Source organism: Somniosus microcephalus, chromosome 1, assembly GCF_052327205.1.
Source record: "Somniosus microcephalus isolate GS21.2 chromosome 1, FLI_Smic_1.0, whole genome shotgun sequence".
Classification (NCBI taxonomy): domain Eukaryota; kingdom Metazoa; phylum Chordata; class Chondrichthyes; order Squaliformes; family Somniosidae; genus Somniosus; species Somniosus microcephalus.
The window spans coordinates 358,691,471-358,710,583 of NC_140987.1; the positions used below are offsets into that span (position 1 = coordinate 358,691,471).

Below are 19,113 nucleotides of genomic sequence, written 5' to 3' on the forward strand. Positions count from 1 at the left end.
ACGGACATGGGACATTTCTGGTCATTATAACTCAGCTATGTTCTTAATAAACCCACTGAGCCTTTGGGTGAGCACTTTCACACTCTTAAATCTCTTCTCTTGTTAAAAGGGCCGTCTCCTTTATATGTTAAATATTGATCTTCTTTCATGGTGCTTCTAAAGATACTTTTTTTTGACAAAGTACTTCTGGCTCAAATTTTGTACCTTATTGATAATAGTGTATATCCTGAAAATGTCTGGGCTATCAATGCACCATCAACCTACAACAAGGAGTTCATCCTTCACTGCACTGCGTGACATTCAAACACTGTGTTTTGAGCCAGAACAGCTGAAATAGCAGAAATATAGCTAGTTGTTTGGAGTAAACTCAGGCCTTTTGGGGCCTTGACTAAAACTGCCAGACCTATATAATTTACGACCCATAACAGCTTAAGGAGCCATTACTTTTTTCTCATGCATCCCTGAACTTCATTTAAGCTTCAGTCTCTAGAGGTTGAGGGTACTGAGTCTTCACCAGTTGTCTCTGAATGATTATAATAGTTAGATTGGGAATATTAAAATTAGTTTTTATGACTAAAAATTGGAAATATGTAAAACAAAAGTGTTCAAGTTGCTGCTTATTATGAATGTACAAAGGATTTATTTTTTAAATGTGATAACATTGAACAGTAATTACCATTGTAAAACTAAGGCTTCAGAAAGTCACAGAAAAAGTACCTAAATAAAGAGTGCATCACATTCATCTAGCTTACTTAAAGTTTAAAAGGGACTTAGACTGGAAAATAAGAGATGTAAAGGAAAAACTTGCAGGGCTATGGGGAAAGAGCAGGTGGGTGCGACTAATTAGATATCTCTTTCAAAGAGCCGGCACAGACGCAATGGGCCGAATGACCTCCTTGGATGCTGTATGATTCTCTGTAATGATGTGATAGTAGCAGAATAAGGTGCACCAGTCAGAAATAGTCATCCATCTAGTTGTCTGTACTGCAAAAGCCTATTACTGTCACCTGAACATCAACCAGCAGAATATATGTTGGGTGTAACTTTCAACGCTGGTGGGGGGTGTAAAACATGCGATATCTGATCGGCTCACCCATTATACGCTGCACCGACGTTGAATGTTCCGCCCATTGTCTCTGGTTACGAGACTTGAGCAAAGACGTTAACAAAAGGAAGCACCTCAGTTGCATAAGAGTGACTACTGATTTTCAATGTATAAAGGGTTTTCTCTTTTGCAGGAGAATATTTGCTTGTAATAATTAAGAATCTAGCACATTAAATAATGCAAACCGTTTATGCCTGATGATAAAATATTGTTTTTCTTGCCCTCAGGAAAGAAAAAGGAACTCCATATGAGAGTTTTTTTTGCCCCTAAATTGACCAAATGTTTCCAGTTTTCTATTTTGTTTGTCTTGGGAGATTATTATTAAATCAGTATAATAAATCTATTGATATAAATTTAGGGATTGGGAGAAGCAGTGAATATTGATACTGATGCTTACATGAAGATGTACAAGAATGTCAAATGCAGTTGTGTACAAGAAAACAGCAGGGGAAATATGTTCTTTGTCTGTGCAGAATCGAAGAATAAATGTACTAAAGCAGACAGCATTAGATAACGGGAACTTGGGCTGTGAATTAAGAAATGTATTGATGTGCCGGTAGCAGAATACGCCAGAGAACTAGTTATCTGGTGTATTCTGGTGGAAAATAAGGATTCTTAGGAAGTTGTTAAAGGGTTGTAGGAGAAAAACAAAAAGGAAAAGAATTAAAGAAGTCATGCCAGAGAACTCTTAATGAATTATTGAAGCAAATAGAAACACTAAATAGATTTATTATAGTGTCAGCTGTGGCTCAGTGGGTAGCACACTCGCTTCTGAGTTAGAAGGTTGTGGGTTCAAGTCCCACTCCATGGACTTGAGCACATAAAGCTAGGCTGACACTCCAGTGCAGTACTGAGGGAGTGCTGCACTGTCAGAGGTGCCATCTTTCAGATGAGACGTTAAACCAAGGCCCCGTCTGCTCTCTCAGGTGGACGTAAAAGATCCCATGGCACTATTTCGAAGAAGAGCAGGGGAGTTATCCCCGGTGTCCTGGCCAATATTTATCCCTCAATCAACATCACTAAAACAGATTATCTGGTCATTATCACATTGCTGTTTGCGGGAGCTTGCTGTGCACAAATTGGCTGCCGCGATTCCCACATTACAACAGTGACTACAGTTCAAAAGTACTTCATTGACTGTAAAGTGCTTTGAGACGTCCGGTGGTCGTGAAAGGCGCTACATAAATGCAAGTCTTTCTTTCTTATTAGAGTACTAGAAAATGTGAGGGGGAAGAAATAGTTGATGTGGCAAAGGAGCAAACAACTTGTAAGGAGGACGTACAGAAGAATGTCTTTAGTAAAGGGGTAACCAGGCTTAAAGCAAGAGAAGCTATTTTTAGGCATAATTAGGCATGTGGAGAAAATGGGGTAAACAGTGATTGAGGAGCCAAGGCATGTCCTGTAAAAGCAGTAGGTCATTTATTAGAATGAGCTCCAGTTGAGCCTTCAATATTTGTCCATTCTAGCAATCTAAACCCTAAGACAAATATATAAGCAAATGGTTAGGAAACTGAAGATAAAAGTATAAAATTAGTGTGGTCCCGTGTTGCTGCACAGCAGATGAGATGAGATTAACTTGTGGTTGTAGAATTGTGGAGAAAACAATGAAGTGTACTGAAAATGGATGGGCCTTGGAGAAGGCATAGCTGTTTAATAAGGCAAGACAATACTTGAGTAAACAGGAATTGAGAAATTTAGGCCTGGATTTGTGTAAACCAAGAGGGATATATTTAAATTGGAAGCAAAGAGGGGGACAGAAAATTATGAAAGAGAACCAAATCGAAGGATAAAGAACTATTTATGATTAAAGACCTTTGGTGTTTACACAGGGAATAAAGATAAACAATTCACTGAAATGAAAACAGAAAATGCTGGAAATACTCAGCAGGTCAGGCAGCATCTGTGGAGAGAGAAACAGAGTTAATGTTTCAGGTCAATGACCCTTCACCAGAGCAGTTCTAACAGGTAGTTAACAGGCAGTTTTTAGCCTAATCCCTATTTTGAGGGGTTTCGTGTGGGTTTCCCGATGGCTCCAAACCACGCCAGGTTAGAGCAGGCGGGCCGTCGGGTTGAAGGAGTTGGAGGGGTCGCGATGTTGGCGCTCAGGTGAGTGATGGGTGCATGAGTGTAAAGGTAAGTGTGTTTGGTGTGTCTAAAGTGTGTAAAGAACTTTTACTTACCTGTACTTACCTTCACAGCCTTTCTTCCTGTAGCCGTCTGGAGCGCATCACACAGCCGGAACTGAAAGCTGAACGGCTGCGATCTGTGAAAAGTGACAGCCTTCAGCTTTGAGTGCCGGTAAGAGTTCTAACTGAGTCTGTGCAGAATGACTCATGTCAGGACTCAGACTGTCAGTGTTTGACAGCTTCAAACAGCTGTCAAACGCTGATATTTCATCTCTCAAGAACTCTTGACAGATGAAATTTCAGTCTGTGACGTCACCGGTTGCCGGGTGGCCCTTAATTGGCCTGCTGAGCCCGCTAGTCGGGCTCAACAAGGTCAATCAAGGGAAAATCACACGGATTGGCCGGACGTCGAAGTAGGCGGGTCAAAAACCCGAAAGGGGAAGTCACGCCTTCTTCCCGACAGGTTCGGGAAAATCTACCCCATTAACTCTGTTTCTCTCTCCACAGATGCTGCCTGACCTGCTGAGTATTTCCAGCATTTTCTGTTTTTATTTCAGATTTCCTGCATCCGCTGTATTTTGCTTTTGTAAACAATTCACTGATAGCAATTTCGAACATGATGAATGAAAGGAAGCACTGAAGTAAGCGAAGGGAGAGGAACTGAAGGGTTGTGTGTAATATGAGAAGTTGGATATAATTAACCTTTATGAAATTGGAGGATGGATATAAATTTTAATTAGCCAGGTTCAAGATCTTTATAATGATAAAAATGAATGGGTAGAAAGACAGGGTAGTGGAAATCTAGAAAACTCTCCCTGAAAAGCTGTTGAAGCTAGGTCAATTGAAAATTAAAAGCTGAGATTGGTAGATTTTTGTTAGGCATAGGTATTAAGGGTTGCAGAACCAAGGTGGGTAGATGGAGTTAAGATACAAATCAGTCATGATCTCATTGAATGGTGGAACAGGCTCGAGGGGCTGAATGGTCTACTCCTGTTTGTGTGTTCTTACAACATTGCTAATAAGGGAATATCTGAGTAACTTTTTTTTTTGATGTTGGGGCGCATATGAATAAACTTGGGTGCAACTGAGTGACACAGTGGAGGGAAATCAATAGCTGAGAGTTAATGTGGACTGCCAGAGAGAAAGAAGCAGATATGGCATTATTTGAACAAATAAAATGTACCAGGAAAAAGAACAGCGATAATTTATTGCAATTCTTTGAGGATGTAACAGAATTGATGGATGATAAAGTGGTGGATGTTCCATATCTTGACTTCCAAAAGGCTTTTCATAAGATGCATCACAAGAAACTTGTGGCTAAAGTGAAAGCTCTTGGGATAAAGTAGGATGTACAAATTGGATAATAAATTGACTAAAAAATAGGAAACGGAGGGGACTGATGAGCGGTGGTAGTTCTAGTTGGACAGCTGCGAGTAGCAGAATACTCCAGAGATCATCCCTGGGCCTCTTCTGTTTACAAAATTTATAAATGATCTTGATGATGGTATTAAAATTACAATGCGTTCGTTTACAAATGACACCAAGTTGTGTGGAGTGAAAATTGATTGGGCTCTATAAAGGGTGGGGCAATCTGCTCCATCACATTACTGACTAGGCAGTGAAGATAAAAATCTGCCCCTATGCGTCCGAGAGAAAGAGAAAATTCAAAGAAATTTGCAGGAACTTGGCTACCAGACAGAGGAATTTATAGAATTTAGCATTGAAAAATGGAAGAGATTGCATATGCTGGTATTAAAATTGCAAATATGATTAGAAAGTAAGGGGCGTAACATTGTGAAGTGAATCTAGAAATCATCTAGGAGTGACATTTGACAATGTAACATCACATTGTAGGATACCAGTTGCAAAGGCAAATTAAATATTGAAATATAGGAGTTTGATGCACAGATGTACAGTACAATGATAGCCACACTCAGCAAAACATTACTGCAATTAAACACAGAGCATCCCATACAGATGTGATCATCACATGAGCTTAGTGCATTGGGGTGAGCGGGGTGGGGGCAAATTCCCCATGGACCCCTTAGTTTGAGGCCCAGGTGATTTAAGTCTTGGGTCTTATTTACATTTCTCTGAACTGTCTCCCACTCAAAGCCGATGGCAGCGATGTTGGTACGCTGGCGAGCGGGAGCTGGAAATCGAGCAGGAGACTGACACCTCTGGGGTCCCAAAGGAAGGGTCCCTGGCAAGGTAAATGAGGGGGTTGCGGTCTAGGCTAAGTCCTGCCAAGGAAGGAGAGGGGGATCCGAGAGAGGAGGCCCAAGTTTTGCTTGTTGAGCCAGAAGGAGCTCTACTGCTCCTCCAGGGCTCTAAGGAACCTTAAGAAAATGTTTTAAGAAAAACTTACCTGGGCCGAAGGTTGATTGCCTACAGCTTTAGCCGTCAGGTTCAGCCTCATGCAGGCCTTACGATTCTGGCAGTTAAAATTGCGTTGTGGCGCCAATTACATCATCAGGCGATGACTTTCCCATTTTAATTAGGCCTGCCTGGGGCGGCCATAAAATGGTTGGTGGTGGGAACGCGGCACAACCCTGTCATTTAAACTACTTGTTCACGCTGGGTTAAAATAGGAATGACAGACAGTAAAGGACAACAAAGGCTATTCCTGATTTGAATTCACTAAGCTATGAAGACGGGCAAAGGAAACTAAATGTACTCCCACTGGAAAAAAGATTAAGAGTATTTCCTCCGGTGGGGAAGGCAATGACTAGGGGTCATTAATTTTAAATTGTCAATAAGGGAGTGCAGAGAGAAGACAGGAGGATATTTTTAATGCAGCGAGTTGTTAGAGCATGGAATGCTTTGCCACGGGGAATATTTGAGGCAGAGACCATTGCATCTTTTAAGGGAAAAGACGATAAATATTTGAAGCAGTAAATGATACACGGCTGTGGGGAGAGAACAGGATTGTAAATCAAGCACAATTCCCTAATCTAGAGAGCTTCGGAAAATTCTGATTAACGCATCTGCAATTTCTGCACCTGTTTCTTTTAAGTTGGAATTCTACCCCTTATTTTTAGTACTTGGGTTACTGATGAAGCAAAATAGTGGTTGAAAGCTTTTCCAGTAAATACTTTGAGTGACCTCATTGGGTTTCCTTCTCGTCCTTACTAGCTATTTTATTAGTTGCTGTTTGCTGAGTGTTGGTTCTTGATCAATAATTTTCATACCTGCTTGCGATGTGTTCATTGGTAACTTTCCTACCTGTTTAGTTGGGATTTGTTGCTGTTTTAATGAATATATCAGGTACAAGTGTGATAGTTGCCCATGTGATACTTTCCAGTGTGATGCTTTTAAGTGCGACACTGTGGGAGGTAGTTTTAAGCTAACTCACCAAATGAAAAATGTTTTAATTAATTCATGGGATGTGGGCGTCGCTGGCAAGGCCAGCATTTATTGTCCATCCCTAATTGCCCTTGAGAAGGTGGTGGTGAGCCGTGGCCTTGAACCACTGCAGTCCGTGTGGTGAAGGTACTCCCACCGTGCTGTTAGGGAGCGAGTTCCAGGATTTTGACCCAGCGACGATGAAGGAATGGCGATATATTTCCAAGTCAGGATGGTGTGTGACTTGGAGGGGAACTTGGAGGAATCCCACGGGATCAGGTGGAATGCGATTTTTAAACCCTGAGGCTTCAATGGAGAGTAAAATTGGGAGGGATATAAAACCAGCGGTGCATCCAATCCCGTTAGTTTCCCGGGTTAAAATTCCCCTCCCACCCCGTGTGCCGTGTGTCATTATAATGGGGTGCGCTAGATGGAAAATGTGTTGTTTGTCCAATATAGAACTAATGACCTTTTATAGATTTTCAGAAAGCTTATGTGCTCTGACAGTGACATTAGAGATTTTAACATCTTCACTTAACAAATGCTTATTTTGTACCACAGTGTTACAGATAACTTGCTCTTGGTTATAAATTTCTTGCTCAACCACTATGATTTGGCAGAATTCAACTTTTTTTCATTTTGGCAAATATATCAAAATGGACGAGTTGGCGGAGCTGTGGGAAATTGAATTGTGCTTTTTTAAAGCCGCATCCTTTGACTGGCGACACCAATACAAACTGGATACTTTTGCCAGCAAGGCCTATGTTTTTCATTTACATGGTGGGGTGGGGTGGGAGTGTATTTATTGTGATGCGCAAGACATCACAATTATATGGGACAGACTGGATGGACCAGTAAGACTTTCCCGGTCGGTCACTTTTTGTATGTTCGTATGTAAGTTTTAAAAAAGACAAATGTATAACATTGGTTTTATTGGTTACAAGTTTTGGGTCTGCTTTAGATATTCTCTCAGCTACAGTGGCATAGTCTCCCTTGTAAGAGGCCCGAGCATCTTGTGTTCAGGTGTGCACCTGTGCTGCACAAAATCAAATGATGCAATAGCATAACACAGGGCTATGACAATAAGACCACCTTGTGATCTGAACTGGGTATTGTGTCCATCACAGGTGCCCTCAGTTGTGCTTCACCAATCTATTTGAAGGTGGACTGAAACACTTGGTGAGATGAGGCTGGATCCGAAATGTTAAATTGCTTTATTTCACAGAGAGCAAGTGAATATGCCAAGTAACAGTCGAAGCAAATTGCCCTTACTTAACAAAATCTAATTTCTGCCCCTGAAAAATGTGTAAAAATAATAAATCAAGTGCCCTATACCTTTCGTGGGCTGTCTGATTTTTTTTTTGGCATTGCATTTCTTTCTAGGCAACTTCTAACCACAACCAAACACTGACCTCCCACATTATTGTTTCCAGTTTCAGATTACATACCTACATCTCAAATCCTCTTGTGTAAAACCTGACTGCCCATGTGTCCATTCATGTGTTCCCAGCAAGGCGGACGGCTGTGGCACTGAATTCCTCTCCATTAGTGATCCACGAGTAGACACGTCAATAAAACTGGCTACTTCTCCTCTCTTGGGGTGTAGGTTTAAGGAAAACATCTGCTGCTGTTCTCAAAATGAATAGCTGCCGCCTTGGCTAATGGACCTGGAATGGGACAATTGGCCCACGTTCTAACAGTTTGAAGCAGACTCTTAGCTGCGACCTTTCACAAACTGACCCGTCTGATTTCAATGCATGTCTTCAATGCCTGCAGCCTGTGGTCCCTTTCTTTTTAAACTTCTGTCAATTTATTTTGTTTAAAACCACAACCCTTAACCAGAACTCACTCTTAAAATCCTTCCCATGAAGGAAAAAATGATTAAAACTCCCAAAATGTAACATGGGCTTACCAGGGTAATCTGGCACCACTTGCACTAGTTTGTACCTCCACAATTCATCCCTTAATGCATATTGCAAGGAAGAAAGAAGTGAAAACTCACGAGTGGAAAAAGTCTCAAAAGACTCATGTTTTCCCCTCTCCGAAATTTTAATAATGTAGTCAGAAGTAAGATGTGGTGATTAGCAAAAAGCACTAATGAACTATTCATCTCTGCTGAACACTGATCTGAGGATTCATATCCCAATAGGAATTAAATAATAGTGAAAATTCCTGAGAAGAATGTTTTTGTCGGTTTAACGGCTGCAGATGGTAAACTCTTGTAACATTCCACAGCTGCAGAGAAATTGAAAAGTGAAGATTTTACTCTGGATCAGGGCTGACATCAGTGAGTTTAAAGAATGGGAAGATTTCAAAGTATCAGCACAGCAGTGAATAGTGGAAGCCTGTAAAGTAATGGGGGGTTCAAATCAAATGCAATAATTTGGCGGGGGGCGGGGTGTGGGGTGCAAAGGGAGAAGACAGTGACACGGTGACTTTTATTAATTAATGCAGAGCAATGTTAAATCTGTGCATGCATGCAGAATCTTGCCAGTGAGTGAGCAACCACAGGGAATACTCTGCAAGGTTGTACTCCAGCACTGAGGTTGGTGCACATTTACTGAGATGTTGTTTGGTGGGAAATAACAGTGTAAAAGTGAGTGTTTAAAGGAGAGCTGAGACTTAAATACAAATCTGTGCTGATTGAAATAAAGGAATAATGATGTACTTTGCATCGATGTTTACCGAGGAAGAGGACTTTGCCAAAACTATGGTAAACAAAGAGGTCGTAAGGATACTGGATGATAAAAATAGAAAAAAAGAGGTACTCGGAAGGCTGGCAGTACTTAAAGTAGATAAATCAGCCGGTCCAGATGGGATGCATCGTAAGTTGCTAAGGGAAGTGAGGGTGCAAATTGAGGAGGTGCTAGCCACAATCTTCAAATCCTCCTTGGATACAAGGGTGGTGTCAAAGGACTGGAGGATTGCAAATGTTACACCCTTGCTCAAAAAAGGGGAAAAGGATAAACCTGGAAATTGCAGGGTAGTCACTTTAACATCAGTGGTGGGGAAGCTTTTAGAAACAATAATCCAGGAGAAAATTAACAGCCACTTGGACAAGCATGGACTAATAAAGGAAAACCAACACGGATTTGCTAAAGGCAAATCGTGTTTGACTAACTTGATTGAGTTTTTTGATGAAGTGGATGAGGACAGTGCAGTTGATGTTGTGCATATGGACTTTCAAAAGGCATTTGATAAAGTACCAATATTTGGCTTGTTAGCAAAATTGAAGCCCATGGGATAAAAGGGGCAGTAGCAACATGGATACAAAATTGGCTAAGGGGTAGAAAACAGAGTTGTGGTGAATGGCTGCTTTTCAGACTGGAGGGAGGTATAGAGTTCAGTTTCCCAAGGTTCAGTACGAGGACCACTGCTGTTTTTGATATACATAAATGACTTGGACTTGGGGGTACAGGGCACAATTTCAAAATTTGCAGATGATACAAAACTTGGAAATGCAGTAAACAGTGAGGAAGACAGTAATAGACTTTAAGAGGACATAGACAGGCTGGTGGAATGGGCAGACACACGGCAGATGAAATTCAAGGCAGAAAAGCGTGAGGTGATACATTTTGGTTGGAAGAATGAGGAGAGATAATACATGCTAAATGGTTATTATCATAGAATCATAGAATAGTACAACATAGAATGAGGCTATTCGGCCCATCGAGAAGGTGGCAGGACAGGTTAATAAAGCATATGGGATCCTGGGTTTTATAAATAGAGGTATATAGTACAAAAGCCAAGAAGTTCTGCTAAACCTGTACATAGACGATAGGAGCAGGAGTAGGCCATTCGGCCCCTCGAGCCTGCTCCGCCATTCAATGAGATCATGGCTGATCATTCAAATTCAGTACCCTGTCCCTGCCTTCTCCCCATATCCCTTGATCCCTTTAGCCTTAAGAAATATATCCAACTCCTTCTTGAATATATTTAATGAATTGGCCTCCACTGCCTTCTGTGGTAGAGAATTCCACAGGTTCATCACTCTCTGGGTGAAGAAATTCCTCCTCATCTCTGTCCTAAATGGCTTATCCCTTATCCTTAGACTGTGCCCCCTGGTTCTGGACTCCCCGGCCATCGGGAACATCCTTCTTGCATCCAGTCTGTCCAGTCCTGTTAGAATTTTATAAGTTTCAATGAGATCCCCTCTCATTCTTCTAAACTCCAGCGAGTATAAGCCCAATCGACCCAACCTCTCCTCATACGTCATTCCTGCCATCCCAGGTATCAGTCTGGTGAATCTTCGCTGCACTCCCTCCATGGCAAGAACATCCTTCCTCAGATAAGGCAACCAAAACTGCACACAATACTCAAGGTGTGGTCTCACCAAAGCCCTGTACAACTGCAGCAAGACATCCTTGTTCTCGTACTCGAACCCTCTCACTACGAAGGCCAAAATACCATTTGCCTTCTTAACCGCCTGCTGCACCTGCATGCTTACCTTCAGCGACTGGTGCACAAGGACACCCAGGTCTCGTTGCACTTCACCTTCTCCCAATCTATTGCTGTTCAGATAATCTGCCTTCCTGTTTTTGCCACCAAAGTGGATAACCTCACATTTATCCACATTATACTGCATCTGCAATGCTTCTGCCCAATCACCCAACCTGTCCAAATCATACTGGAGTTTCTCGGCATCCTCCTCACAGCACACACGCCCACCCAGCTTTGTGTCGTCTGCAAACTTGGAGACATTACATCTAGTTCCCTCGTCTAGATCATTTATATATATTGTGAATAGCTGGGGTCCTAGGACCGATCCCTGCGGTACCCCACTAGTCACTGCCTGCCACTCGGAAAAAGAGCAGTTTATTCCAACTCTTTGCTTCCTATCTGCCAACCAGTTCTTTATCCAAGTCAGTACCTTGCCCCCAATCCCATGTGCCTTAACTTTACATGCTAATCTCTTATGCGGGACCTTATCGAAAGCCTTCTGAAAGTCCAAATACACCACATCCACTGGTTCTCCCTTATCTATTCTACCAGTTACATCCTCAAAAAATTCCAGTAGATTAGTCAAGCATGATTTACCTTTTGTAAATCAATGTTGACTTTGTCCGATCCTGTCACTGTTTTCCAAGTGCTCTGCTATTACATCTTTTATAATGGATTCTAGCAATTTCCCCACTACCGATGTCAGGCTTACCAGTCTATAATTCCCCGTTTTCTCTCTACCACCTTTTTTGAATAATGGGGTAACATTAGCTACCCTCCAATCCATGCGAACTGTTCTATCGAATTTTGGAAGATGACAGCAATGCATCTACTATTTCTAGGGCCACTTCCTTAAGTACCCTAGGATGTAGATTATCAGGCCCTGGGGATTTATCGGCCTTCAATCCCGTCAATTTCCCTAACACCATTTCCCTATAAATACTGATTTCTTTCAGTTCCTCTCTCTCATTAGACCCTATGTTCCCTGACATCTCTGGGAGGTTATTTGTATCCTCCTTTGTGAAGACAGAACCAAAGTATGTATTTAATTGGTCTGCCATTTCTTTGTTCCCCATTATAAATTCCCCTGATTCTGACGGCTAGGGACCTACGCTTGACTTCACCAATCTTTTTCTCTTCACATATCTATAAAAGCTTTTACAGTCAGTTTTTATGTTCACTACAAGCTTACTCTCATACTCTATTTTCCCCCTCTTAATTAATCCCTTTGTCCTCCTTTGCTGAATCCTAAACTGCGCCCAATCCTCAGGTTTACTGCTTTTTCTGGACAATTTATATGTTTTCTCCTTGGATCTTATGCTATCCCTAATTTCCCTTGTTATCCACGGTTGAGTCACCTTTTTTGATTTATTTTTATGCCAAACAGGGATGAACAAATTCTGTAGTTCATCCATGCGATCTCTGAATGTTTGCCATTGCCTATCCACCGTCAACCCTACAAAATATTAGTTCGGCCCCAGCTGGCTTATTTTGTCCAATTCTGTGCACCACACTTTAGGAAGGACATCAAGGCTTTGGAGAGGGTACAGAAAAAATGTACTAGAATGGTTCCAGAGATGAGGCATTACAGTTATGCGGATAGTCTGGAGAATCTGGGGTTGTTCTCCTTTAGAGCAGAGAAGGCTAAGAGGAGATTTGATAGACGTGTTTAAATTCATGAAGGGTTTAGATTGAGTAAATAAAGAGAAACTGTTTCCAATGGCTGAAGGGTTGATAATCAGATGGTAAAGATTTAAGGTGATTGGCAAAAGAAGCAGAGGTGACATGAGGAAAACCTTTTTACGCAAAGAGTCGTTAGGATTTGGAATGGGGAAAGAGCGGGGGAAGTGGGACTAAATGGATTGCTCTTCGGAAGAGTTGCCACAGATTCAGTGGGCCAAATGGCGGCCTTCTGTGCTGTACTATTCTATGATTCTATGATAACTAAGAAAACTGCAGCTGATGCAATAGAGACTTGTTTCTCATGGGTTCAAGTGCAATCACCTAATGCAATGCTAAATGGTCTCTTGCACTTTTATTGATGTTTACCATGGGCTTTCTTTGGAGTCTTTTCATATGTGGTTAAAAGGTTTCATAGCAACATAGGAATAGGAGCAGGCCAATCGGCCCCTCGAGCCTGTTGCATCATTCAAGTAGATCATGGCTGATCAAGTACATTGGCCCGCCTTTGATCCATACCCCTCGATACTCTTACCCAACAAAAATCTATTTATCTTAGTTTTGAAAATATCATTTGACCCAACATCCACGACATTTTAAGGAGACAGTTTGTTTCCTTGCCACCTCCCAACACCTCAGCCCAATTGTGGCAGCTCAGCAGAGGATGTCTGTGTGTGCATGTTGTGAATCATAGCTGCAAATCTTACACATGGAATTTGCCCAACGCTGACAAGTGCTTCAGACAGAGAATGATGTGTGCATGTTTGTATATGTGCATGTGTGTGTCTTTGTCTGTGTCTGTGGGTGGTAGAACATAGAAAAGTAAGATGGTGAATAAGTGGGAAATTGTGCAGTCAAGTAAAAGGTCAAAGCTTACAGTGCAAGGCACCAGCATGAGTAGGATAGAAAATGCAACTATCAAAATAAATCAGGAAATAGTGTCTAGGTAACCTAAAAAGAAAAGAAAGACTCGCATTTATATAGCATCTTTTACGACCACCGGATATCCCAATGCGCATTACAGCCAATGAAGTACTTTTGAAGTGCAGTCACTGTTGTAATGTGGGAAACACGGCAGCCAATTTGCGCACAGCAAGCTCCCACAAACAGCAATATGATAATGAGCAGATAATCTGTTTTAGTGATGTTGATTGAGGGATAAATATTGGCCTGGACACCGGGGATAACTCCCCTACTCTTCTTTGAAATAGTGCCATGGGATCTTCTACGTCCACCTTGTGAAGGAATCAGCCATAAAACCTATTCAGGAAAAGACACCATTCTATGAAAGAATTCTGGCCTTATTAAAACATGACAAACTGGGTCTGGAAATTTAGAAACTTAACTGTGAAATAGCTGTGAAAGTATTCTGGCTATTGAGATAAGACAGTTGTTAACCCTAAATAAATAACCTTACTGAAACAGAAGGTGAAGGGCTCCGACAGGCAGACCTTTAGGAACAAAAACAATGGTTCACCATAGATAAGGTGTTCTAATTTACACTTTGTAAAGAGGCACATAAGATAAGGAACATCTGCCCTCATAAAGATGATATCAAGTAAGGAACACCTGCCGTCACACTGTTTTTATATGGTAAACTTAGAACACCTGGAGAGGAGACATGATTCTGTAATGCTACCAGCTGAAGTGGCAGTAAGAGTTGCAAAGGTCATCAGAAAAATGACTGAGATAATTAACTTGCATCAGCAGAAAAACTTAAAGGAAATACTACTGGAAAAAGGTATAAATATTGAACTCTCAAATGGGATAACAGACTCGCTTTAATCGGGCAAAGTGATTCTCGGCTTCAGAGGCGGCTCTGTAAGTCTCCAACTCTTTATACCTCAGGAATCAAAGGTATTTGATTTTGGTGGATATCCTGTAGAACACTAAGAGCTGTAATACTGTAATGAAGTTAAGATTTAAAAGTAAAATTCTTTGTTGATAAGATTGTAAGTTTTCTCTTTTTGGAACTGTTAATGTTGCGATTGACTCACCAACTGTAAATTACATGTCAATTCTTTAATAAATCTATATAGTTTTAGAATTGTCTCACATAAGACTTCCGTATCAAAAACTCACGAACCTAACCTCTGTACACTGTTTGGTGAGGAGTTGCAGAATTCTGAGGGAGTTTTCCAGACCCTCATAATATCCGGAATATTACAATCTAGCTAAACTTATTAAAAGTGCTATCTGGAGGATGGTAACATTCTCAGGTTGTTCCTTTCCTTTAGGGAGAGATAGTCCGGACCTTTAGACCCAATTAAGTGTCTTTAGGATTTGGCTACCTCAAACTTTACTTGAAATTAAACGTCTTGAGAAATACACCTGATCCGAGGTAGCCCTAAAAGGGCTAGGACTAGTAATTATCCCTTCAACCTCAGAGGGCAGACGGGGCCTGGGTTTAACGTCTCATCCAAAAGACGGCACCTCCGACAGTGCAGCACTCCCTCAGTACTGCAATGGAGGATCAGACTAGATTTTTGTGCTCAAATCCCTGGAGTGGGACTTTGAACCCACAACCTTCTGACTCAGAGGCGAGAGTGCTACCACTGAGCCACGGCTGACCTGTGATTTTCAGATGTTTTAAGGGATTTGGCATGATAACAAACCTTGTTTCCTGGTGAAACTACAGGAAGCAAAATACTGGCAGAACCTTCCTCTCCTGCATGTAGTTTTATAGCACTGATATTCAGGATTTGGTTATTATTTGAAGCCCCAATGAAATGAGACACAAAGACACAAGGAGCAAATACAAAAAATAAAATAAAAAAGGAACAAGAAAGAGCAAGCAAACCTGAATGAAAAACTTAAAAAAAAAAAAAATTAGTAGAGGTAAAAGCAGGTTGAGGTGCGATTCGTATTTCCAGAAACAGAAATTGGTATATTTAAACACACATCTGTATTATTTTCATGGTCAAAGAAAGATTAACTTTTCTCCTGTCTTTTATCAAACAGAGGAAAATATAGCTGCAAGTTCTAAAGTTCCTTCACTTGTGTAAGGAAGACGGAATAGTGATGCACTGCTGTCCAACATCTATTCTGTGTGTGAAATGTGTGGGACAAGAAAAAAATCACTTTTTTAAAAACAATTTCTATGAGAGGTGTCAATGCTGAGCAACAGAACAATTTTCCACTTTGAGTACGCAGATTGACATCAGGTTAGGGATAGCATGGGTATGACCCAGAATATAACAATCTGGCAGTAAAATTCCCTTCACTCTGTCCCAACAATGTGTCTTCACCTTAGTCTTAAACAAAGCCGCTCTATTCCACTTCCCAGATTATTTTCTTTTTGTCTCAAACAGATGGGAGCTGCAAAGATGTCTGCTCCAATGTCCAAAGAGCAGTTTCATATTCTAAACAGGCAAAATCACAGAAGTGTCCAGAAATGCATGACCATTATTAGGCTTCTAAGACCTGCTGGGATCAAAATTAAGGTGGTTGTCTTGGTAACCATTTGCTTTCATTGGTCTACATCTGTGTGGGATTCTGCGACATTCACATAAACAAGTCTTAGCATAGTTACAGAAACGATGATCTGTTCAGCCATTTTTGAACGTCTTTTGCATTATATTGAACACCTGCCGTATTCAGAAGTGCTGCACGACTGCCCCTTCGAGTGCTGAAAGAGCTTGGCACCTTTCAGGTTTTTTTGTTGTTGTCAAAATCCATCTGCAGAAATAATATTCCAGCCATTTTGAAATGATAATAAAGTCAAAATAGAGAAACTCATGATTAAAAGCTATTTTCTTTCCTTATTTTACTCGCGGACATACTGTAGCCCTGAAAGGGTTAAGCAGCTATTGTACCTCATAGGAAATACTTCAGAAACTGGCAGCTCTTTATACATACCAGACTAATCAATTCTTCATCATTCTTGATGGGCGCAGTATTGGGAAGAATAATTTTGTTTTGGCTTTTGATGTAGCATTTTTCTCCTCCAGCGAACCGTATCCCTGTTAGTTCCTAAAAAAAATGTAATTTGTTCTTCATAGTGTACAGACGTGATATGTTAGCAAAACAAAAGAAAAAAATATTAAAGTAACAGTGATGGTAATAGTTTTTTATTAGTCAAACATAAATGTACACTAATGCCTGAAGCTGCCAACGCCACAGAGACCTCCTTCCTCCCCTGTCTGTCGTTACAGATGATGAACTTGACACAATATTTGGCACAATTCAGTGAACGAAAAGAAGAATATGATAATAGTAAAAAAAAAAGTGGCGGTACTCAGCATCCAATTGCATTCTCCCCTCATTCTGTGCTGTTCAGGATAAAGACTTTGACCTAACATTGTTCGGTTTATTAAAAAAAAAGTAACATGTGCTTTCTTTTAATATATAAACTTTTAATGTATGAGCTAACGGTAGCGCTGTAGCGTTCAGCATTCTTGCGTGTCGGCCGAGAGTTCACAATTCGTAAGCGGCAGCTAAGCGTGATGTGCCTGTAGTGATGATGTTTCCATGCTTTTGAAGGCAGCTTACGAGCCCCTCCACCCCGACCACTACAAAGTCTGAGAATCTAGCTGTGGAGTGCGGGGTGGAAAATAGCTCACCGAGAGCAGTGCACAACTGGTTTCAGTTAGGAAGCTCTAAGTGCTGGTGAGCACAGTCATAGAGATGGGAACACATTTCTGGTGGGGAAGGACAGTCACTTGAAGAGCAAAGAAGGGACTAACCATGGTAATATGTCCCCTAACAGTGTCAACGCTGTCCTCTCCATTCATAGAAACATGAGCCTGCTCCACCATTCAATATGATCATGGCTGATCCTCTATCTCAATACCATATTCCCACTCTCTCCCCATACCCCTTGATGCCTTTTGTGTCTAGAATTCTATCTATCTCCTTCTTAAATATATTCAGTGACTTGGCTTCCACAGCCTTCTGTGGTAGAGAATTCCACAGGTTTACCACCCTCTGAGTGAAGAAATTTCTCCTCATCTCAGTCCTAAATGTCCTACCCCATATCCTGAGACTGTGACCTCTCGTTCAGAGGACTTGGCAGCAGTTCAGGAAAAAGATGCATGGTTTGAGGAGATGCATAAGGGTAAGGCACTGTAAAGTAGGAGCACAGACCATACGTTTATAGGAGAGAAAGTTGTAGAAAAAAATATACATACAAAATACAGTGTACTGAGGCAAAGAAATGTTAACATAATTGTAGTAAGGCTTTAGGGATGCAAGTAGCAGGGCTTTGCAAATGACTTAAGTGTCATGATGGGAGAGGGAAGTTATTGCAGGAAGCAATTTCCATGAAGCAAGTCACAGTGTCTCAATCCTCACTATCCTTAGTAAAGGAAAAGCCAATTGTCACATCATTAGAAGAAACAGGGTGGGACAGATAGTGGTGGATCTCTGGACCTTAAATCACTGAGCCCATATTATTAAGGTCTCCAGGAGAGAATGCCATTGCTACAGAGGTAATTTCATGATTATGACTGTCTCCCATCAGGGAAGCTTTGTTTGAAGGGGTTGTGGGACAGCGATGGGACAACAACATTTCAGCCCCAATCCTCTTACTGCTCTTTCTGTTATCATAGCTCTCCGTATGAGATTGCAGAATTACCTCTTATATATTTCAGTCTATCATTCTTTCACCCTGTAGGAAATAAAAAGCCCTATGTTCTATTGAAGTCAATGGAAATAAAAATCGGGAGATTTGTTATCACCCATTTTACACTACTACACAATGTCAAGATCTACCCCAGGCAGTCCACTGTAAAAAAAAAAGGGAAATAGCCATACTATGATTGTAATTATGGCTAAAGGAAAATAATTGTGTCCAATTAAGAACTCCAAAGAACTGGTCAATGTGAGTATCAATTGTAGTAAGGCTTTAGGGATGAAAGTAGCAGGGCTTTGCAAATGACCTAAGTGTCATGATGGGAGAGGGAAGGTACTGCAGGAAGCAATTTCCATTAGTCAAGTCACTGTGTCTCAATCCTCATTACCCTTATTAAAGGAAAGAATGCCTCTATTTGCAGTTCTCTTGGTTTTTGCTGAAATGCTTGTAGCAGTGTATGCAGTGATACAGTTAACTCCTTAATGGAGAGACACACTGCAAAATGACTTGCTGCCTGTGGAAGCTCCCTCAGGTAGTGGTGACTTACTCTGCCATTTGTAGTGCAGTTAGGCGACTGTCTCTGTAGTACTTTGTGGACCAAGTGGCATACCATAATTACAGAATTCTTGGCGAACCTCCACCTCCTTAGAATTTCCTGGGTAGCGGATTCTATTGTGGTGGACTTGCTGCCTATAGTGGTACCTGCTGCAACCCGTGAACTACCCATTTCTTCTGTGCTGAAGACCTCTCTGTGCTCGTGCTCCACCATGACACGCACAGCAATGGCTGTTACGCCCTGTTCAGGGTCAGAGCCTCCAGTACTAATGACTCACTCTCGCTACTCT

The 19,113-nt window shown here is 41.3% G+C and overlaps 1 protein-coding gene across 1 annotated transcript in view; it reads right to left on the bottom strand.

Moving 5' to 3' along the window:
- tnmd (tenomodulin) overlaps positions 1-19,113 on the bottom strand; it is a 106,443-nt gene that overhangs the window by 51,793 nt on the left and 35,537 nt on the right. Inside the window, exon 3 of the mRNA XM_085995960.1 lies at positions 16,555-16,668. Within this exon, the coding sequence (XP_085852086.1) occupies positions 16,555-16,668 (114 nt within the window). The remainder of the gene's footprint in view (positions 1-16,554; positions 16,669-19,113) is intronic.